The sequence below is a fragment of the Orbicella franksi genome, chromosome 2 (assembly GCF_964199315.1).
Source record: "Orbicella franksi chromosome 2, jaOrbFran1.1, whole genome shotgun sequence".
Lineage (NCBI taxonomy): Eukaryota > Metazoa > Cnidaria > Anthozoa > Scleractinia > Merulinidae > Orbicella > Orbicella franksi.
The window spans coordinates 37,781,149-37,803,568 of record NC_138146.1 but is presented as its reverse complement, the minus strand read 5'-3'; the positions used below and the strand labels follow the sequence as shown (position 1 = coordinate 37,803,568).

At 38.8% G+C, this 22,420-nt stretch overlaps 2 protein-coding genes across 3 annotated transcripts; both read right to left on the bottom strand.

Moving 5' to 3' along the window:
* Window positions 1–52: 52 nt before the first annotated feature.
* On the bottom strand, window positions 53–4,953 carry LOC145479743 (uncharacterized). Of its 2 annotated transcripts, none has more exons than XM_081458181.1 (3): window positions 1,601–4,383; window positions 1,246–1,426; window positions 53–790 (listed from the first exon to the last, which is right to left on the bottom strand). In XM_081458181.1, the coding sequence occupies exons 1-3, from the start codon at window positions 1,647–1,649 to the stop codon at window positions 649–651; spliced, it is 372 nt and encodes a 123-aa protein (XP_081314307.1). In that variant the 5' UTR covers window positions 1,650–4,383; the 3' UTR covers window positions 53–648. The 2 variants fall into 2 exon arrangements, with proteins under 2 accessions (XP_081314307.1, XP_081314306.1); XM_081458180.1 differs by lacking the exon at window positions 1,601–4,383 and adding an exon at window positions 4,630–4,953 and having other exon boundaries at window positions 56–790.
* Window positions 4,954–12,549: 7,596 nt separating this feature from the next.
* LOC145479735 (lipase member K-like) lies at window positions 12,550–20,522 on the bottom strand. Its single transcript, XM_081458172.1, has 7 exons — window positions 20,215–20,522; window positions 18,627–18,943; window positions 17,819–18,065; window positions 17,174–17,326; window positions 16,346–16,417; window positions 15,456–15,524; window positions 12,550–14,490 (listed from the first exon to the last, which is right to left on the bottom strand). Exons 1-7 carry the CDS (start codon window positions 20,326–20,328, stop codon window positions 14,227–14,229), a joined length of 1,236 nt encoding a protein of 411 aa, XP_081314298.1. The 5' UTR covers window positions 20,329–20,522; the 3' UTR covers window positions 12,550–14,226.
* Between the last annotated feature and the right edge of the window lie 1,898 nt (window positions 20,523–22,420).

Genomic DNA, 22,420 nt, shown 5'->3' with positions numbered 1-22,420 from the left:
CGGCACCATGTTAGAAGCTATGATTTTCTAGTCATCCAAATAGTCCTAAAACGACCAGAATTGATTTCATTTCTCCTTTATTATTTAAATTTTTTAAACCCCAGTAGGGTTTACAATTAAAACATTTGCATGAAAACAAAACCTTAAGAACTGAATTCTATTTACAGTCAATACTCTATATAGTTACATCTACATTTGAAATTCTGTATTTCTTGCACTTCACAATATAGGTTATGGATAAAAGCGACCTAAACTGTAATCGCAAACTGTACATGTGGAGACCAGCGGCAATGCTAAAACTCAATTTGTCCAATAGTGTCGAGATACAAACTTTCCTCCCTTTGTGGTATTCTTACGTTTCCAGCGGTAGTATTTCACAGTATACGAGATTTCGCTCTTTATAGTTGTTTATTCGCATGCATGAGAAAGTAACTGTTAATCAACAGTTGCCAGTGCTGAAAGTGTTGGATGGTGGAAAAACGTCCTCTGCAGTCGGCGTGTGCTCTTGGGCGCGCTCTAGAGGTGGGGACTAGGGCGGATTTGCACGAGCCAATGAGATTTGTCGTGAGTTTCCAGGAGTTGTGAATGACGAGACGAAAGTTCTTAATAGTGTTCGTATCCTGTATGTCTGTTTTGCGCGGCTCGTCTTCACTTCTTCGAGACATTTTTCTGGGTCCGGTGGTGATGAGTAGCTTTCTTGTGTGATCGTCTGAGAATTCTTTCTACAGAGTGTTTCAATTGTTCTTTTTTTACACACTTGCTGCATTCCTTGTGGTTATTGTACCAGCATCTGTCATCAAAGAAAATGCTTTTTTTAAGGACTGAATTAGTTTAACATGAAAACCCTGAATCGTGGTTTGTTATGTTACAAACCATGCAAGGAAATAACGACAAAATGAAACGAGCTTTAGGCTAAGAAAACATGTCTGGTCTTCAATTGTCATTGCGGCAAAAGAAACTCTTTTCAAAATAATATTACCTAACTCCTAAACAAATATCAAGTTATCGAGATTATTTGTTTAAAGCTTGCATAAACACGCAAACATGAGAAATTTTCAAAGATTGCATACATGCAGTCACGGGAAATCGGTTGAGCTGAAGTCTCTCACATAAGGATGTCGTCCAATATTTTTACGAACTGCGTTGTGTTCACGTTTATAGATTCAGCTCCCAGTAAAAACAGAAATATATCCGGTTAGATAGCTGAGTTGTGTAGTTTAGGATTTATTAATTAAGCACACTTACGGTGGCGTATGACAGCACTTGCGACAAAACTGCTTGTGATGACGGTGATGGCGTTTTTGAGCTGAGTGCGGCTCGATTGTTGAAGAAGAGTTGACTGTGAAAGAGTTGTTGCCTTGTGGTTTGACCTCCGGTTCTTGAGAGTTTTCTGTTGTTTCAGCGACTGTTTCTGTGCTGGTTTCATCTGTAGCGACATTACAGATCATGATTAGTATCACAGTGAAACTGTTCTGCGACACTGAAAAGCAATTCTTAAGTCAACATGATCAAATGATACCGAGAAGGGAGGTTTTCGTCAAGCTTGGTATACTAGAAGCTTGGTATATTAGAATTGCAATAAGAAAGACGCATTATTTACTCAGTGACAAACTACAGGCAAAAAGAACTTCAGGTTCTCTCAACATCATATTTCGCGCTTGGCCAGTCCGGAATCTCACTTCACGTATTGGAGACTTAAGGTTTTTCGCTACCAAATTGCCAAATCGTTATCGATATTCTGCAAGTTTGATCATAACTATTAAAACGGCAATATATCCAGCCAAATAACCACTATCCCATTTCGTTTTTCCTTTATTCCTACATTGAGGAAGAGACCGCTAGTTTAATCTCAGTTTGCTGAGCTGTTTGAGGAAATTCCCGGATCTTGCCTTGGATCTGACAGTCAATATCTGCCACGGCTCCTTGCCGCACCTCACCCCCGCTACGTCAGATATTTCAAGAACGGACCTCTAGTCCGTTATACGTGTTGTTTTAAACAAGAAAGCAGAACTTTCGACTGTCGATCTGATGCTTTGGAAGATTATGTGTTCATTAAAGACACACTTAACGTTATTTGATTACAGTACGATAGGACTGATAGCAGAGAACAGAGAAGGCATCCGTGTTTTTTATCGTCAGTTATTTACTTCCTATGCAGATCAAAATGTTAAACGCAGGTTATCTTGTGTTACTGTCTGCATGTTCTTCATCCGTTATTGTATTTATTTCACTGGTGACAAAAAACGTTTTCAGTAATCAAGCTTTTTTTTCTTTTGCATAACTCCACGTATACGCCCTCAAGTTGAAGCTGGATTTACCGGTGGCAACTGACAATCATTTCCTTTTCAAAGAGTAAAGCAGAAATTACATTAAAAAATCCCTTTTCCAGCACTTCTTTTCTCTTTACTAATCAAGCAGGCTACCCAAGAGTTAAAAATGCCAGGCAGCCAGTAAAAAAAAAAAGATATTTTACATGTTTAGGTTAGGGTCACAAAACAAGCAAACATAGAAACACACGCAAAATAATAGAAATTCACGTCCACCTTAACAATTTGAAGGATATAGGTCATTCCGACCCACCGTTTTACCCCAGATAATCGAGTCGCCGTGCAGCGCACATCTCACCAAATTTTGGCATTGCGCGAGCGAAAGCACCGGCCTTAGTCGCTAACTTATATGTTGTTGTAAGAACAAGTTAAATTCAATTCAATTTTCAATTTTAATTTTAATTTTTACCGCACATAAATTAAGTTTTATTGTTACTTTTATTAGATTTCAATGAAAGTATTTTTTAATTGTTCTCCGTGGGCACGCAATCGTAATAGGAGTTACCGATAGGCTTCATCGCTTTCCTTCGCGTGCAGAGCTGGAAGACCGAAATCAATAATAACGTTTCTGTCAGGACGCCTTTGACATCATTCTCAAGTGAATCCTCCAAAACAAAAGAATATAATCTAAGGGCACCCCTACACTCTGTGATCCAATTCTGATAATCCCTGTACTTGCAGTAGTTAGTAAAATATTGATTATAATTTAAATTCATTGATCTGTATATCGTACGAGCGAAAACAGGTAATTCAGCCATTTGAAAACGTTTCTGAAATTCCCTTGCAGGTGATCAAAACGTTAATAGCCATCGTTGTCTGTGTTGATTCATGGCTTGTCCAGTTGATATTTGTTTGAATAGAAGCAGTATTGCGTTGTTCAAGCTGACGTTATCAATCAATTATCCACTTCTCAAAACAAACGGCAGGCGATTATAAACAAACCCAAACAGTCACGTTTTTGCAATACAAGTGTATCTGGGTTCACAACATTTAAGTGCCCTTATTTATTTGCAACACGTACACGTAGATCGTAGAAGGTGTGGTTTGTTTTGTCTGATAAACGAAGGAAATCACAGCTTTGAAATGACCGATTAACGTAAAACCAGCTAAAATCGTGCCTCCGCATGCGGGCGGAACAACTGAGTCTCATCACAAAGTTACCGTGCAAAGATCGAAATCAGACTGTGTTACACTGACTTAGTAAGAGAGGCTGGACGAGCTCTAGAACCTAGCAAACTCTTGTAACTTTGCTTAATAAGTACTAATTAATAAATAGAAGCACTACTGAGAACAGTGTAAGAGCGCAGAGCGTTGTCATATATGCATTGTAGAGGTCAATACACGATACGTCAGTGATTACAGCCATGTTAATAAACATTATACCACTAATTGAAATTATTATTCTAGCTATGGTTTGTGAATAAATATTATACAATAGGTTTTGATCCCATATAAACACTCCAAAAGTTCAGTTCTGAAGCCAAACCTATCCCAACCAGAACTTAAACTTAGCAACATTTCTTAAGATAAGATTTAAAAAACGCAGCAGGAAACAAAATAAGGAAGCACTTTATAACAGGAAGCCAGTTTTTTACGGAGTTTTGTATTGATCGTTGATCTGTAAGGTTCTTTACGTGCTTGACGATTTAAAATAGGAAGGAGTCGAAAAGTTTTACCGGAAACTTTCAATTTCAGAATAAGCTGCCGCCTCGACAATAGCCCCTGGCTGTTTGATCGCATATCAGTCAAGAAGAAAGAAACTTCCACCGGCACGTTTCCTACGACCTTCTTCAGCTGTGAATTTAGGTCGCTTGTTGTGAGTCGCAATCGTTAAAGGGGATGCTTCTGAAATTAACTTCACTATTTTTGTTTTGTTATTTTTATTTTGATAATGGCCATTAAAACACTTTCGGTAAATAGTTCTGAGATTTCATGAAGTGATAAAGTGATCATCTCACTTAAAATTGATGTGAGAGAATAATCTTTGCCATGTTGGACAAATGTGGTCAGAAACGTTAACTTAAGTAACTGAAATTCAGTTAACGCACAAGTCAGATAAAAAAAGTTTCAAGAACAACAAAGTTGATACTCTGTTTCAAGTGTTTAGATCCGTAGCCGGTTAACCGCACTTCAAGGAAACTTAAAATATCGATGAAAAATAAACCAGACTGCTTTGGTCTCAAAAGCAATTGCCTGTAACAAAGCATTGGAAATTTATGTAATTTCGGGAGCTTTGTTGGTATCCCAAATTTGCGATTGTAGAAACTTGCATAGATAAATTAAGAACTGATAATCTACTTGCCTCTCCTGAGTAAAACAAAAAGGCAGGCCACCATGACCACCAAGACAATGGAAAACGCTGCACAAAATGAAATAGAGATTCCCGCCTTGGCCATCCTCACAGCGCCGAGCAAACTTTACTAATGTCTCTGAACCGTTTGTAACTTAAGTTTGTTTTTGATCTGCCTATTATGAATATTGCCTTACGATTCGATCGGATGCACATGTATCTACCGTCGCGTGATGACACTAAGATAACCCTTTGTTTCAATGATCTTTACTGCAATAGAAGGGTCATCGCAGAATGTTCGAGGAGCAGGCCGCCGGACATCACGAAAGCTAAGGTGTCGGTATTTCCTTCCTTTCGCCCGCGTTCAGAGCGTTTTTTCCGTCTTCATTTAAAAAAATGAAACCTTTTTCTCTTAGAAAAATGATATGTGGAATTTTTTACAACCGGTTCAAGTTCATTTGGCGGCCGTAGTTATCTTCATATACTAAAGATATATTACGACAACTTCATACAAAGCCAATTAACTGCTATATATTAAAATGTGAATTGTTTTTTTATTCTAAAAATAAGCTGTGGAAGCGAGAGGGCCGGTGCGGAATTCGCGGAATCTCAGTCGCTTCTCGATAAATAAGTTCTTAAACATTGCTAAATGCCATAAAAAAAAGTTTAAAATCTACCCTTTTCGAGTACTCACAAGGGGTTTCAAGAGGTTTAGAGATTCCTTTTCAAGTATTTACAGGACGATCAAACGCCACCACATGAGTCCAATTTGTTTGAAAGAACTGGAAACTGCTCAGGGCTATTTTGGATACAATGTTCATTAATCTACTTCACGTGTCGCGTCGGACAACACGTGTCCGACGGTGTTTGTCTGGACTTCTTATGCTAACTCACTACGGACGTTTTTTTCACCACAGTGAGCATGCATCGCGTATTCCAAAAAAAAAATGATATACCAGTTTAGCCAGTCACATATGTTACGCGAATTACGGTAAACAGTTCTTGAATTTGAAAGTGGGCTTCCAATCACACTTCGGCTTTTCTTCAAGCACACTGACGTCCCTTTTTAAAGGAAACAGGACACAGTGCACACAGATTACCAAGCAAATAACTTCGTTTTTCCCTTGCCAAAAACTTACGTGATATAATGCGTGTCACAAGAACATTTATTTTTTGTAGTCTGCCGATTGATTACGAACTGTAGTTGCCCTGAAAGAAAGCTGGGTCTCGGCAAAGAGCATCTCAACCATATTTAGTTTTCCACGTTTTTAGGCTTGGATCTGGAACGCTGATTAAAATCTTAAATCGAGCGAAAGGTGAAGGAATTTTAGTTGATTGGATTACCCATGCTACAAGTTATCTCAGTTCACAGGGAAGCGCTGTCCAGTTTAAGACTAAAGGAATTTAAAAGAATTCAGGTATGCTGACAGATATGCGACCTCTGCCGTTCCTTATTATCATTCTCTTGAATTCAGTGACTGATAAAGAAAAAAAACGTTTTACTTTCTAAAAAAATATCTTTCGAGAACTTTCACCGCTAAGGCGGGATTCAAGCGTCAATTGTAAATTGCCCTCAATCGGTAGTTCACAGTCATCGCCCATGCTACTCCGAGTCGTGCAACAGTCCTACAGTTGCCGATAACATTGTCAACAGTCGTAGCACCTCACCACCGTAAAACTGAAGTCGTTCAACAGGCTACCAGGCGTCGAAAAACTGTCGCACCTCACAGTCATACGATCCAATCATACCACGTCCTAGAAAAGTTACATCAGCTTTACCACAGTCTCACAACAGTTGTAGCACCTAACCAACGTCGTAAAGCAGGTTACCAACTGTCTCACTACTGTCGCACCTCTTTTGCATCGGGGTCACACCGTAGTCGTTCACGAGAGTATAAATAGTCGTGCTCAATACGGGGTATCCACCTACTTTATAAGTGATCACTGATTTACTGGAGGTTTAGCTACGAAGTGGACCCTTTTAAAGATGAACCGGTTCCCTAAGATATGATGATGTTGACGAAAAAGTCCATCTTGACACATGGATTTTACTTTGTAGAAAAACTCTAAAGACATTTACAGCTGATAGTTAACATAACGTGTGGAAACGTCTCTTGAATCTCCATCACAGATTCATGTCCTTATGAAAAGAATTATTTCCTTCATGTACAACCGAGGTAGCTTTTCATATACTTAACGACCCTTTCCCCAGCAGAGATGCAGTACTTAATTAACCCCCCCCCCCCCCCTTCAGTTCAGTTCAGTTCAGTATTTTACCAGTTTGAACCCTCTCTTGGCAATGCAAAATCTCCTACATAAACCGCCTTGTTATTTGAACCAAAGGATTGACATGTGTGTTTACAAACGTTAATCAGACATTTACCTGTTTCTATCATTTTCTCTTGTTTTTATATATCCTACCGTATCCAGCCAAAAGCGAAATTTCTTCTATTGTGCCGTGCTGTATTGCATTACAAATTTCGAAGGGACTGAAGTGCAATTTTCTCTTATTTTGACCGGTGTCTCATGTTCATACGAAATTACTCAGAGTAGATCTCACAAAAATGAAACTATGACCTTAAATATCATTGACTGAAATCTCGTTAGTTAAAATATCAGAAGATTTGAAACACTACTGGTCAGCTCTTTTCCTCACTGGATTTGCATAATTTTTGAGTTTTGGTTTATTAGAAAATTGTGTCCACTTACTCAGAGTTCAGTTTGCTCGGAAAACACTAAAATGAAAACAATCACTATATCTTAAGTTAAGGAAGAATCAATGTATGTTGTAAAGATAAAACCGATTCACAGCGATGAACGCCTATGTAGCAAGAAGTTGAAAGGTATAAAATTTCACCGGCGAAGTGAAACTTGAGCTTTCGCTACGATGAAATTTTTCGTGAGTTTCTGCTGTCATATTTGAAAAAAAAAAAACTAAATTGATTTCCAGAAGCCATTTACCTAGACCTTCAAATTGGCAAATTATGACCGAAATGGATTCTTTTTTTTTTTTTTTTTTTTGACCGTCGACACATTTTTGGAATTTTCTTTGATTTTTTCAGACATCCACTAACCTAGGCTCGATTTCCAGCTGTTTTCAGTGTGAACCTGCGTTCCTTGCCCCACACGGATAAACAACCGGACTTCCAAAACGGCTGGAAATCGAGCCTACTCTTAACTGTGTGTAAGATACGTTAAGGGCAATTTATTTCAAAAAAATACTTCTCGACCTACTTACTTCAAGGCAAGATTTCTTCTTTGAGAGTTATTTCAGAGAATTTCCTGAAACTTGGGGTGTTCAACGAACAATATTTATTATGAGATACACTAAAAAAACCACGACATCTTCCCGGAGTCTGTCATGTGTCGCGAGAAAATTTGTCTCCTGGGTGTGGCGCAAAATAAGGTAATCAAAATAAAGTCTGTAAAATATTGAAAACATCAGTTCATTGTCAAAACGTTTGTTTATCGTATGAGGCGAGAGCAAACAAAAAAACTAAGCAGGGGTGGTGAAGCTTCGTCTCTTTTTGTTGCTCTTGCTCCAATTTGCGCGGGTTCAGAACGCGGAAAAAGCTCTTCGTACGGCTTGAACGCTTGCTATGCAGGCCATACGAAATCATTCTGAACAGCGTAGAGAAGTACGTCGAAAGAATGAAGCCACATATTTTACGATAAACACAAGTGCAATCAAATCGGCTCAGTCTAATCCAGTCTTAAATAGTTGTTAAGAAAAGGTCGCGGTCATGTTATCGTTTCTATGGGCACTTTTTCTAGGCCTCTACAAATTTGAAGTGTTTTGAATTCGTAGAACAAAGCTGGCATCAGGCCCGTAATCAAACAATAAGTTACTGACACGGAAGCGAGTTGGTTTTTATTCAAGTAGAAACTAATTAGCTTGCCTTACCTTCCCCTTGCCTTTCCGTGATGAAGCTGGTATCTCCAAAATGAACTTTGCGTAACACGTCATCCTTTCTTTCCATTTATTAGTACGGACGGGAAGAGAAACAACTGGCAAATCACCCACACAAACGGACCGCACAAACAAACCTTTACAAGCTCAGTTATATCGCACAGGCTTTGTATTGCTGTCAGATTAGTGGGTTTGAACTTGAACCTTGACGGCTTCAGTGCAAATCTAACGACGATTTGTCTTATTTCACGAGAAAAGACTCCATTTTAACTGTATTAAGCTTAGTATGACAGGTTTGATTTGCATGGTTTAGATTTGAATTCCATTTGAACTATAGCATGGGTTTTCTTGGAATGTAACATTGGTTCTGTCTGAGGGGGGAACTCCCGTGTGAAAAGGTCGAGGAATAGGGGTGTATCATAGCTTACATGCGGTTTTTATACATGCGCACATGCGCACGAGTATCTTATGTGGATCTCGCTAGCGGGAATAAAAGTCTGTTGTGTTTACTGCATTGAATCTCCCTGAATCTTGTCCATCCTGACTCGAAACCACAACAGGGTGTAAACACGGACTTCGGTCTTAAGCGTTCAGGACGAAACGCCACCAAACCAAGGCGTATTTAAGGGCTCATCCCGAAGAAATAATAAAAAACGCCGCAATGTACGTTTTAAAGTGGTCTTTTAGGGGTCAAATCACACCCAGATTGCTTTCCTTATGGGTTTAACTCAAATTATCCGACGTGCAACCTCAACCTTTTCACATGGGAGTTGCTCCCCTCCCTCTTCTTGATTCGCTGTAGGCTTCAGCATTGTTTTCATTCTAGTTTTAGCATATTTCCTCATCAAGATTAGCCATGGCTACCATTTTCAAAGGTTTCAGTCTATATTTTCTAGTGCTAGTCCTTATTCTATAATGGCCGAGGTAAAGGTTCTTTTTTACCTTTTTCTAGTGGCGAGCTTTAGTAAGCTTTACGTTTTTTTACGAGTGGGCTTACAACGTGTTCTATTATCTGTAGTCCCGGATGGTCTTCCTTTAAATTTTATCAGTAAATGTTGTACTATCAGTGAAGATATGGTGTGACCTTTTCTTTACTAATGACCGACTAAAATGAGTTAAGAGAAAATTGTTAAAAACAATTAAGGGTTTACATCAAAATGTATATACGTATGAAGAGAAATACCAGTATATCATATCGATTTGAAATAAAAATACACTGTAGACGATATATAGTATCCGAGTAATCTGTACACGTATCGTAAAAGATAAGTCAACAATGCAATTTTTCACATTAAACCTGGTCTCATCCGTGCAACGAAGATACCATCAAGGTGCACGGCATGTAAATTTTTTTTAGCGCTTTATTTTAGTTGACCCCTAATCTAAAGTATGCTGAACTTGAGATTGCTTGTTGTTCAAACAGTTGTCCAATTACATTTCGTGAGTAATATTATATTTAACTTATTTTCAGAATTGAAAACTCCTTTTTGTTAACCATATACATGGATGCGACTTCTCAAAATAGTCTCTGGTTCTAGGTTTGTAACTATTTTTACAAACGGATGCATTAGTGAAATGAGAGTTGGTTTAATTTCTTATAATTATGTGAGTATGCTTGAGGTAGATATGTAGAATAGCAATTAATTACAAGAAAATTAAAACCAACCTCGTGAAAACACGCGTTCGAGGTTGATCGAGTAAGCATTACCATCTTGCGTTTGAATGGAATTTCTATATTGTTCAATCAGTTTATTTTAGAGTCAGGAATTTAATTAACAACTGCAAATGAGAAGATACATCTGGGCGTCTGACAAAATAGACAAAAACAACATTACTGGCTAGATAAGCAAGCGATTCGTAAATTTTCTTCCGATAAGAGATTCATTTGCCTAAAATTAACCCCGTCAAGAGGGTTCGGCTTAGGAGAATTAAACCAACTGCTCGCAAGGTAGAGGTGACGCCACTATTGGAAATTACTTGTGACCAGATCTACACTAATCATGCTAAATTGTTTCTAGGGCCAGTTGCTAACTTTTGGACTTCAAGGATTACACTGTCTCTACTGATAATATAATCTTCCAGATGAAATGTGGTAAATTGACACTTAATTACTCCACGCTATAAATTTGTCAAAGAAAAATCAACTATACAAGTGACAAACCCAGAAATGTAATTCTAGGCCTGTTGCTTAAAAAGCCTGCCCTATATACATTCAACCTTCAAACGCAGGGAGTACAAACGTCAGCAGAGGTGTTATCGAGTAAAGAATCCTCCACATGTGAGCTTACACGTGAGCACCACTTCCTTTCCAACGAAACCGTTAGCTAAGCAGACTACACTGCCTCATTCAACAATGGCTTCCATTTTCAAAGAGTTCAGTCTATGTTTTCTAGTACTAATTTTTGTTCTATAAAGATTGACAGTTTTTACGAGTGAGTATTAACATCTCGTTCTATTTCCTGTAGCTCGAGAAGGTTTTTCGTTAAATTTTATCAGTAAATGTTGTACCATCAGTGAAGACATGGTGTGACTTTTTCTTTACTGATGACTGACTTAATAAGAGAAGAGAAAATTGTTAAAACAATTAAGGGCTTACATCAAAATTAAATGTATACATATATGAAGAGTTTTGACTGTAGCTCAGATAGGAAATAGAAATACATCGACAATAGTGTCCGAGGAATTTGCCCACAGTATCGCCAAAGATAAGTCAAAAATGCAATTTTTTCACAATGAACCAGGTCTCATCCGACGACAGTGTGCAACGAGGATACTGTCCAGGTGTGCCGCATGTATAATTTTTTTTTTCCGCTTAACTATAGTTGACCATGAGGCTAAGGTATGCTGAAGATTTTGTTTGTTACTCAAACAGTGGTCCAATTACATTACTTGGATAATTTTATATTTAACTTATTTTCACAAAAGTAAACTCCTTTTTGATGGTTATAAACAGAGATTCGAACTCTCAAAATAGTCTCTGGTTCTGAGTTTGCAACAAATTTTTCAAAGCTACATTGGAGCAATGAGAGTGAGCTGGTTATAATTATGTGAGTATGCTTAACGTGGATGTGTAGAATAGCATTTAATTATTACAAGAAAATGGAAACCAACTTCGTGAAAACACGCGTCGAGGTTGATCGAATATAAGCACTTCCATTTTTTTTTTGTTTGAATGGAATTTCTATATTGCTCAATCAGTTTATTTTAAGAGACAGGAATTTAATTAACAACTGCAAATGAGAAGATACATCTGGGCGTCTGAGAAAATGGACAAAATCATCATTACTGGCTAGATAAGCAAGCGATTTGTAAACTTTCTTCTGATAAGAGAATAATTTTGCTTAAAATTAACCCCGTCAAGGCGGTTTAAGGAGTGACGCCACTATTGGAAATAACTAGTGATCAGATCTACACTAATCATGCTAAATGGTTTTCAAAGAAAAGTCAGCTATGCTAGTCACAGATCCAAAATTTAATTCTAGGTCTGTTGCTTAAAGCGATGCCCTTATTCACCAAATAGAGGTGCTTTCAAGCAAAGAATCGTCTTCACGTAAACCTGCACGTGAGTAGCACTTCCTTTCTGAAGAAACCAAAGCTAAATAGAATACATTGCTTCATTGGAATGCGATGACAGTTTCAATTTGTGAAAAAGATGTCACTGGTTTCCCATTGCGTCTAAGCCGCATAATGCGCAATCATCATTGATATTTTTCATAATCGTGCCCCTTGATTTTCCATACTTGAGTGTATTGTATACATTAATCTCTTTTGGCCTTATCTTCTCATTAGACCGGCTTTAGTCAGCCACAAAAGTGAACTTACCCGGTTTAGTTTCAAACATTTGCTCCCTCACGTTCAGTCTCTGCCTCTTCAGTATTACGTAACAAGCTGTCTAGTCTGTCATTTCTTACTGAAGTTCCAAGGCTGTTCGTTGCACAGTCATAAAATTAAATTATCCCTTAACTTGAAAGAACAGCATTGACAACAGCCACACTTCTTTTTATTTTTTTAACAACTGGGTTTGACATGAGCTCTGCAGAAGGTAGAACCGATTGCTTAATTTAACCTGACGGTAGTGAGTGGTTTAAATATGCTGTTTCCTGGTCATTTAAACAGTTCGATGTTACAATTGAAAATTGTAAATTAGATCAAAATTAGAGAGAACTGCTGCTTAAATAACCCGTAGTCGAGAGAAGTATAAATAATTTTGGTTGAAAGTTAGCAAAAATGAATGCATTACTAAGTCAAGCCTTTTGAAAATTCTAAAACTGCATTATCAGATGATATGGAACCCAACTCCCTGAGTACCTGGTATGAGAGGAGCTTCAACGATTGATTCATGCGAGAGGTACTTAAGCAAATAATCAGAGTAATTGGTTTAAAGTACTTCCCATAGCTCGGTATAAAAACGCAACGCATTTCAACCTTAAAACTGATTATCTTTTAATTTTACAAAACCCGAAAGGGCAACACTCAATCGACTCTTTGAAGACGCTTTTAATTCTGAGAGGAAATGAGACTAGTACCTACATGATGTGATCACTGGAGAAATGACTGAGTATTTTCATTAATACAGTTTCAACTATAACCATATGGTTGGAACATTACAAACGCTAATTTCCACTTCATAACTCGGATCATGAACCATCTAAACTGAGTAAGAACACCAAGCTAAACCAACCTGACTTACGTTTGTTCCACACGACGGCCATTCCAGCCATCAGGATTACTAGCGCGATGGCGGCAGTCACCCAAAAAGGCGTAGAAGGTTTTGCCATTGCAGCGAGCTGTGCAGCTTAGACGCTAGGATAATTGCAAATGGGTTAACCTTCGTGGGCAGATAGTTTTCAATGCAGTGTAAATCAATATGTTTGATACGCCTATTACTCAATTAAACGACGGCATTCTACTCTTAAGAGTGTTGAAAGACTTGAAAAGAAGTCTTATGAAGTTAAACAATCACTATGACTCTGCATTCAATTTGACCTCCTTGCTTATCTCAGATCTGAGAAATCTAGCCCAAGGAACATTCTACTGCTCTCCAGTTAGATGTTTGCCAAAAATAGAGTGGTTGAGTCAACAGCCTCGGTCTGACAAGACGCACTTGATGTTCTACAAAAATCATCACCTCTATATATTCACTTAATTGCACGGCTGGGCAATACTTAGTGCAGGCAGGGTATTCAGAACTTACAATTTATGCCTGACATCCGGATCACTTTCTGTAACAACTTATATGAGTTAACCTGGGCGTTTTTGTAATTATGTGAACAAGATTACCTTTATTAAAAGGCTCGGTTAACATTGCGTGAATTTCTGCCAGAATCATGCAAAACACAGATGTTTCGTGTATGACAGCACTAAGAAATATAACACTTAGACTTTTAATCTAGAAAACAGGGCAAAATCAGTAAAATTCTGTTCTTTTAATTTAATGTCTAAACCATCTTTGTTCTAAATGTACGCTACTTAAAGTACAGTCAGTATCCAACCTGCGACACCCAATGCAATCCTAACACAATTAATTTACTATTTCGCTAGTCCCCCTTGCGTTGCAATGTTGGGGGCGCCATGAACACAGATCGCATAGAATACCGTGCATTATTCCTGATAAAAGAACTAAACGTCTTTAATTTAATTCCGAAACTCTCAACATTACTTTCGGTTTTCATTTTACAGTCGAATTAAAAAAAAGCTCCTTATTCTTCCAGTCCAATATCCTTGGGGCCTTGTTCAATACTTTTCATGACGGACAAAATTTTGGGGTACAGAAGTTTCGAGGCGTCTAATCCGTACAGGAAGTCTAAGTGGTTCCATCCGGGAATTACTTCATAGTGCAGTAAATTGGAGATTTGCGGTTTCAGCGCCTCCGCGTCAGCTGGATCACCAAGAACATCGTTGTTTCCCACAAACAGAAGTGTAGGAGTTGGCATGTTATGAACTTGGCACAAAGGAGCGGTGGCCTAGGGAAAGAACAAAAAAAACCCACAACGGATGAGTTGTCGTTGTGGTGGTGATGGTGGTGGTGGTGATGGTGGTGGTGGTGATGGTGGTGGTGGTGATGGTGGTGGTGGTGGTGGTGATGGTGGTGGTGGTGATGGTGGTGGTGGTGATGGTGGTGGTGGTGATGGTGGTGGTGGTGATGGTGGTCTGTGTGTGGGGGGGGGGGGAGGGAGAGAGTGGGGAGAGAGAGGGATGTGCAGTTTCTTGTGTGCGTGTGTGGACGGGGGTTTTTTCCTTAGTTATCTTCACTCAAAATCGAGATGTCCCTTTCTCGAAGCCTTGCTGAGGTCTTTGTTTCATGCTCTTGTACAAAACGGTTTCTCTCACATTGCAGTGAGTGACCCTTCCATGAACTAGCTTCCTGTCTAGGTAGAGAGTGGCTTCATGTTACAATAATATCTAGGGAGCTTCAGCAAATCACGACGGCAACGCCAACGAGAACGTCGCCAAACAAAAGGTTTAATGAGGAAAACAATGGCTATGCACGTGCATTATAAATCTGAACAACAACGTGAAATGACCAAACTTTACGTATTTTGGAGAATGCGAACCGCAATGTCTAATTTTTCATATCATTGCATATTTAGTCTGAGCAAGTTTTTAGACCGATAGGTCTACTGGAAAGATCTACAGAGTTGCGACATTCGAAGGTAAAATATAATCCATTTTTTTACAAGGCGTCGTCCTTGGCGTCGCCGTCGTCATTTCTAAAACTCCTAATGGTTTCATTTATCCTCAAACTTCAGACTTTATGTTGGGTTAGTTCTAGTGCTCTGTTATTTAACATGAACAGTGGACTGCTCTCACAAACCAATGTGAAGAGGAAGACAGCTAATGTAATAACACGAGTTCAGATTTGCCTTTTCCTTGCTATTAATGTGGAAAATAAACTCGGTCAGCTAAAAACATTCACAACTTAGTGTACCTGATTGTAGTGTTTCTTGTTTCCAGCTTCACCGTAGTCAAATTTCATGCACTTCTTGTCTACAATTATCTGTTGAAAAAAGGCATCCATGGTTGACAGTTTTTAGGGGTTTGTTTCAAAGTATCTTTACTCCACTAACTTGTAGGGGAGGAGCCTCCGATGACGACCCAAATCACGGCTGCGCAGGAGACTAATAAATCTGACGTAGGCATACAGAACTTAAAGGCAGTAATAATAATAATAATAATAATAATAATAATAATAATAATAATAATACATAGTATTTTTATAGCGCCTATCCAAGCGTGATTTAGGCGCTTTACAAGAATCAATAAAATTATTCCATAAAGGCTTCCTTAAATAAATGAGCTTTGAGCCGAGTTTTGAAAATCTGAAGATTGTCTGATTTCCTGCTATATATTGGTAGGAGCATTAGCTCACTATCGGCAAATAACTCCGCTTCAGCTCAATTGAGCATGCAGCAAGAAGACTAAAGACTGCGACGCAATTTACGTTTAGAGCGGTCAAAACAGTTACGTCACGGTTTTTCTGTCTTACAAAATGCACCTAGATTTTCAGTTCAAGATCGTTGTTTCTAATCCGTCGCAATCTCCTCCATCCTTACCCGTCCTCGTTTCATTCTGTTTTTATTATTACCTCTTTGTTAATTTTTTACCTTAGCAAACTAATATTCTGATTATCCAACATCTGACGGTAATTTGGGACGAGGAAAAAGTGAATCAAAATATCTTGAAGTTACTGCTTTCACAGCCGTGTATATACAAGCGCTGTAAAGGATACAGGACCCCTAAACGTACTAGCCTCACTAGCTGAAAGCTGAGACACCCTGTAATGTGCTCTATACCTGCCCAAAACTAAGATTTGCGCACCTGCCCAAAATGTACCACGTCTTTAAAGGAGGTTCCTTCCGCAAAGTGTGCTACATACACAGGAACTCTTGACTGCAATGAAGAAGACAGAAAAAATAACAGAGCTTCTATCGATCCACGTAAAGAATGAATACAGCAAATCAAAACTCCACTGCATGAGTACTAGTTATGTCATGCCTCCTAGTTATGTCATGCCTCCGAGGGTGAAATATCCCACGAGCGACTTCAATTTTCAATGCAGTACACAAGAGCTTCTAGACGATGTATATACAAAGCACTCTGCCTTGCATTGTGAGACCGCAGAATATGCTACAGTTTTCTAGCCTCCTGATTGGCTGTATTCTTCGAGGCATGGGATAATTGGCAGTATGTACATATCCCTTGTATACAAGTTAATATAATAATAACAATAATAAAATATTTATATAGCGCCAATCCACTATTTGTCCATGGCGCTTTACATTAAATAAAAAAATATTTAAAAAGCTAAAAAAGGGGAGGGGAAAAAAAATTAAAAAATTAAAAAATCATCTAAAAATTAAAAGAGTTAAAAAGCTTGTTAAAAAAGATGTGTTTTTAAATGCCGTTTAAAAATGTGAATCGAACTACTGGATCTTAGTTCAAGTGGGATCGAGTTCCATAGTCTCGGTGCCGCCACAGCAAATGCTCTCTCTCCATATGTTTTCAGTCTAGCTTTCGGGGTCGCCAGAAGGTGTTGAGAGGACGATCTTATATTCAACTGTGTTCTTCCGGTGTTCGCTTCTGTTTTCATTAATCCAAACATGGACTCCTGATGAAACATTTTCGATATCATCCCCGTCCGCTTACCTTGTCAATGTTTTTGCTGTCCATACCAATTATCAGCTCCATGAAATCGTAGCATATTTTCTCGGCCAGAGGACCTTCGCAGAAACCCAGTTTGATGAGTGCTCTCAAGAAGGTACCAGGAAGCAGATCAAAGGTCATGCCAGGGAAGAGTTTCTGAGGAAATCAATATAACGCTTGCTGTAAGTTTTGGATATTGGGCCCGGTATATACTACGCAAGTCGTCATCTTATATACCGACGTATTGATAAGTTTACATCAAAGCTCCCTTGTTTCAATTATTGTAACTTCAAATATTTACATCAGGATAATGTATGCCTCCAAACCATTTTACGATTGTAGCTATTCAATTTAACGCCCTCCTTCCCCTACGCCTTTTAAATTGAAGCTCTCCCCCACCCCTCCACCCCCCCCCCCCCCAACATTGAAAGAAGTTTTAATCTTTCCTCCCTTATTATTGTAGAAACTTTGTTATACACCCAATTAAAGGTCACTCGGGTATTTATCTATTCAAAACCCTTTTAATACGACTGCGGTCTTCCAACTCACTATAACTGTTTTTTTTTTTTAAATAATTTGTAACAACATCGCGCTCGTCAAACACAGTCACTTTTTCCAAGATGACAAATTTTGTTTTTGACTGGTTACCTTGACCAGTGGATATAAGATCTCTGCTCCCCCTCTTGCGATCTCTGTGCTATTGTTCAAGGTGTAGATTGGAGCTAAAGCGAAGAAGGCCTTGATTTTATTTCCCAGCACTGGGTTATCAGAAAATCCAGTGAACCCAATCAATGTTCCTTGTGAATGACCGACATAGTACAACTGTTCCTGTCCCGTGACGTTCAATGCGTAGTCGATCATGGCGGGAAGATCGTAATCGGCCATTTCTTGCCAGCTACAGGAATAAAATTGCAGCAATGTTACAAAGAAAAGGGTTTTTTTTTAAGTTATCTCATGTATTCCTTTCATCCTTTTGCAATCTAGGCGTCAGCCTCAATAGGATCATGCAACTCACAAGTAACTTACTTTAAGAACAGTGAAAAAAACCTTGGAAGCTGAATGTCGATCAAAAAACTCTGACCTCTCATTATTATTACACCACCGCTGGAATTGGCGGGAATACCTTGGCAGTTAATAGTCAAAACACTTGTCCTGTAATTGGACGCGTTGTGTTACGATTCAGACAATAGCTAATTTCACACATATTCCTCAACTCTAGTGTGCATCAGTAATACAGTTTTCTGCTCTTAAATAGCGGGAAGGAAAGGATGGCAGAAGGCAAATTTTACGTCACTTCAATGGTTTTACAGTTCTTTAATAGCATAACCTAAGGCGGAATGGACGGGAAAATGGGGCCCAAAATAGCGGCGAAAAAAATCCCATTTTGAACCCTCTACAATGTGTGGTTTATAATTCAGCGTATAGAAACGCAGTGGGAAATTTTTCACAAACTGACCTCCAATTCCAGAATTGCCACTGATATGGATGGTATTTCACGTGACGTTTCGAGTAGTCATTACCCCGGATGTTTCCAAGCCAGACGTCAAAACCTTGGTCCGCAAGTATGTAAGCGAGGCTCCTAGTGGGAGTGTCCATGACCCAGTTTGTCGCGTCCGCGAGAATGCCGTGCTGAAGGAATACTACTTGTTTAGGAGCAGTAGTTTCTTTCTCATCTCTCCCTCGGGGAATCCTTTGCATGGCAAGAATGAAGCCATCTTTTGTTGTCACATGATGCTCTTCATAAGGGTATCCTCTGCTAGCGATGATTTGAGTCTAATGAAAGAAAAAAAACATTTTGAGTCAACTGCACTTTTTTCATCGAATTCTCTTGCAGACTTACAACTGATGATAATCCCTCGTGTTTTCAGCTTTTCGATCTTCGAAAAGAGACGTTGTGGGAGGGCGACTTTGGCGCCCTTTGAAACAGCGCAAAGGCAGCTTTGGTCAAAACTGCAGACTGAATCACGGAAAACAAGAGCTTACTTGACAACTGATAAATTTTGTCCCGATGAAATCACCAGCGTTACATATAAAGTGAAAACTCCTTTCCCTATGTAACTACCGTCTTTCCAGACAATAGAAATATACAATTGCACCTCGCTAATTCAAACCTGATTATTTCGAATTCCCCGTTATTTGCCTTCCAATTATTTACTATCGGCTATTTCGAACTATTTTTTGTTTCCCCTGAGAGTTCGAAATAGAAGGGTTCAACTGTACTCGATCAGTTTATTCCTTTTGGGGCGGGGAGGGGTTCAGGAGGGGGCGGAGGCGAGGTGTTGTTCTGCCCACACGCGACAGGACCTGATCAACCTTTTGAGTATCATGTGCTTCTTTCACAACACGCAATCACGTGAGGAATTAGAAAAAATATAAATGACTTGCGCTCCTGACGCGCTTGTCAAAAACGTTAAAACCAATCGGATTTTATTTTCTCACATTCCCAATACAACAGATTTTGGCAGAACTTTCGTTTTGAATTGATTAAATAACGCTGAAATGAATAAACAACGCGGCTGCCTGGGTGATCTTCATTAGGGACCTAATTCCGAGATTCATGTTGTTTTCATATGTCAAGTTTGCTTATCTGTGGGGTTTTCACTATATGACTTGTCTTTCGCTTTCATTTATTGTGGGGCAAACGTTTCTGTAATCATTGAACTGAACATACGCGGAACCAAACACGGATATATATAGAATAACATAACTAAAACTGTATTATGCGATCATATGTACACTCTTTCCTTTTGTAAATGAGGCAATCATAGATTTCTTCTGGCTCGATTCCTAGATTGTTGTCGCGCGTATTAACCTCCAAACAGACAAGCGCGCGATTACAAGGTTGCATCTGCTTTCTTTACAGAAACATTTCCGCAGACTGGCAGACATCAGTAATTATTTTGAGCAATTTGAGACAGCAAATATGTGCAACAACGTCGCTCACAAATAAGGTCTGAAAGGTTCTGTCCTACAAATAAATGCAATCCTAAGCGTAGTGATAAAACTCTGAGTAGCAAGACATATTAAATGATAATTCTACTCACCACATTTCTAGTAACATCGGGATCAGTAGAAAAAGATCGCTTGAAAGGAATAAATATTCCCTCGCATACTAAAACAAAACTGGTCACAATGAAGATCTGGAAAGCCAAACGCATCGTTCTAATCCACAGAAAGCAAATTGTGTCCGAATTTTCGATAAGTTGTACTTCTAAATGAGCGTTTTTGTTCGCAAAGAGACACAATCCTGCGGTGGACGCGTCTGGTCGATCCGGGCGAAAATCCAGAAGAAAAGGAATCACAACAGGAACAGCTTTACTTGCAACAACATATCCTATTTCAGTATGCGCAATGTGTTATTTCTAGAATGAGTACGTAAGATTTTTGACAACGGGATACAATGTGCAATGATCGCCGTTCAAAGTCCCTAGGGTCATCAATTGTTTGTTTGTTTGCTTGTTTTTGTTTTTGTTTGTTTGTTTTTGGGGGGGGCAAAAGTAATCCAGGGGAAAAGATGTACGAGGGAAAATTAAAACCAGGATCCTATGCATACCCGTGCGGTTTCCACGAGCTGTAAACCCAAACGGAAATGGGACAGAGGGGCGTCTAAACATTTTCTAGCCTGTCTTTTTCCGCGTGAAAGTGACAGGAAGACGTCCACACTTAGGATAGTCGTTTCCTTGATTTTTTTGTTGTACTACCTAACTCACAACCTCTTGATTGTAGCCTTGTATTTCTGTTATGGTAGTGTTGACACTCAATACCGTAGAGAACGATATCACGGTTATCAACACCCTAACGAAAATTATATTGTAAAATAATTACCTAGTAGACAAGATGGACCCCCGGGGGGTACTCCCTTATATGTTTTATCGCTGGTTTTCACATGACGTCACCAAAATTCGAAATACAAAACTATTGATCTTCCTGAGATTTTACTTAAATGATGTATAAGAGCAGCTGAAAACTAATATTCATACAAATTTTCGTTCTGAATGGGTTCTTGGTTTTGTGATACACTACGCTTGAATTTCTAAGCTTTTGCGTGACGCGGCATTCACATGACGGCCTAAAGAGCTGTCATGATGGTTAAAAAAGTGACTTATTTCGGGGAACTTGGTTATCTGAACAGTTCATGTCTTAGAAAAAGTATTATTTTAATGTTTTGGAGTTCCTCGAGGGATAAATGCACGCTTTTGTAGCAAAACTCAGTGACAGATGTTTCTGTTGGTTTCCGGCCGCCATGTTGGTGCCCACTCGTATGGGCACCAGCATGGCGTCTCCATACAAATCTCTATAAATTTGGGTAAAAAATTTCTCCGCATATCTCGCATTAGAAAAATTGCTGTGACCAGAATTTTGGCGAGAGTCTTTGCATATTTACCTTCTTTCATTTTCCAGATTCTGGACTTAACCTATTGACCGGTTTTGATTTTTATTTTGATCTTTTTTTAATTGCGTGACACTGAAAACCAGCAATATAGGTATGTGCGGCCCCAAACGGTATGGTTTTCAGCCGTTTTGGTCATAAATAGGGTATCGATTTTAGCGAATTTTGGCCATTTTGGTCATAAATAGGGTATGGCTTTTACACTCTAACCTTGATATGAGTATGTTTTTAAGAAGAAGCCACTTTTTCGTCATTATCGAAAAGAAAATAAATAAAAGCCCTTCATAAATTACGTATACGGTAATTTAACATTGGTCTGATCTAGGGAACTAACTATAACGCAGGTCTGAAACAGGGTTTCGATTTAAGGGTCATAAATAGGGTTTCGAATTTTTGGTCAGGTCATAAATAGGGTGGGGAATATCGCAGATTTTGGTCATAAATAGGATAAGGGTTTTGGGAAGCGGACGGCACACCCCCACCCAATTTTTCTGGGAGTACCCCCCGGGGATAGACCTCAGAGCAAAGCTAACATATTAGTAACATATTAGTACTCCGTCTTTATGTAGCATAAATTCTTTTTTCATTAGTTTCATTTCATCATTTATAAATTGCAAAACAAAAAAAATCATTTTTTTCAGGTCGTATACCGTGTTCAATTCAGTAGCTCCCCCGAGATTAGCGATGGAAATAATAGTGACGGATAAAAGATCTTAATCCATAATTAACGAGGGTCGTTATTTTCGGAACTTTACGAAATCTTATCTCTGCTGCAATATTTTCACGACTCTTTAGATTTCGTATAAGAAGAGACCAGAAGTAGTGCTTAGGAGTATATTTTTTTAACAGAGAAGGCCTGG

Excerpts from the sequence above, each read along its gene's own strand:
- LOC145479743 (XM_081458180.1), bottom strand. The coding sequence starts at position 4,723 with ATGGCCAAGGCGGGAATCTCTATTTCATTTTGTGCAGCGTTTTCCATT. Across the intron at positions 1,427-4,629 it reads TTTTGTTTTACTCAGGAGAG|ATGAAACCAGCACAGAAACA; the intron begins GCAAGTAGATTA and ends ATGTCGCTACAG. Across the intron at positions 791-1,245 it reads AAGTGCTGTCATACGCCACC|ATGCTGGTACAATAACCACA; the intron begins GTAAGTGTGCTT and ends CTTTGATGACAG.
- LOC145479735 (XM_081458172.1), bottom strand. The coding sequence starts at position 20,328 with ATGCGTTTGGCTTTCCAGATCTTCATTGTGACCAGTTTTGTTTTAGTA. Across the intron at positions 17,327-17,818 it reads TCTTATATCCACTGGTCAAG|AAACTCTTCCCTGGCATGAC; the intron begins GTAACCAGTCAA and ends TGATTTCCTCAG. Across the intron at positions 14,491-15,455 it reads ACAAGAAACACTACAATCAG|GCCACCGCTCCTTTGTGCCA; the intron begins GTACACTAAGTT and ends TTCTTTCCCTAG.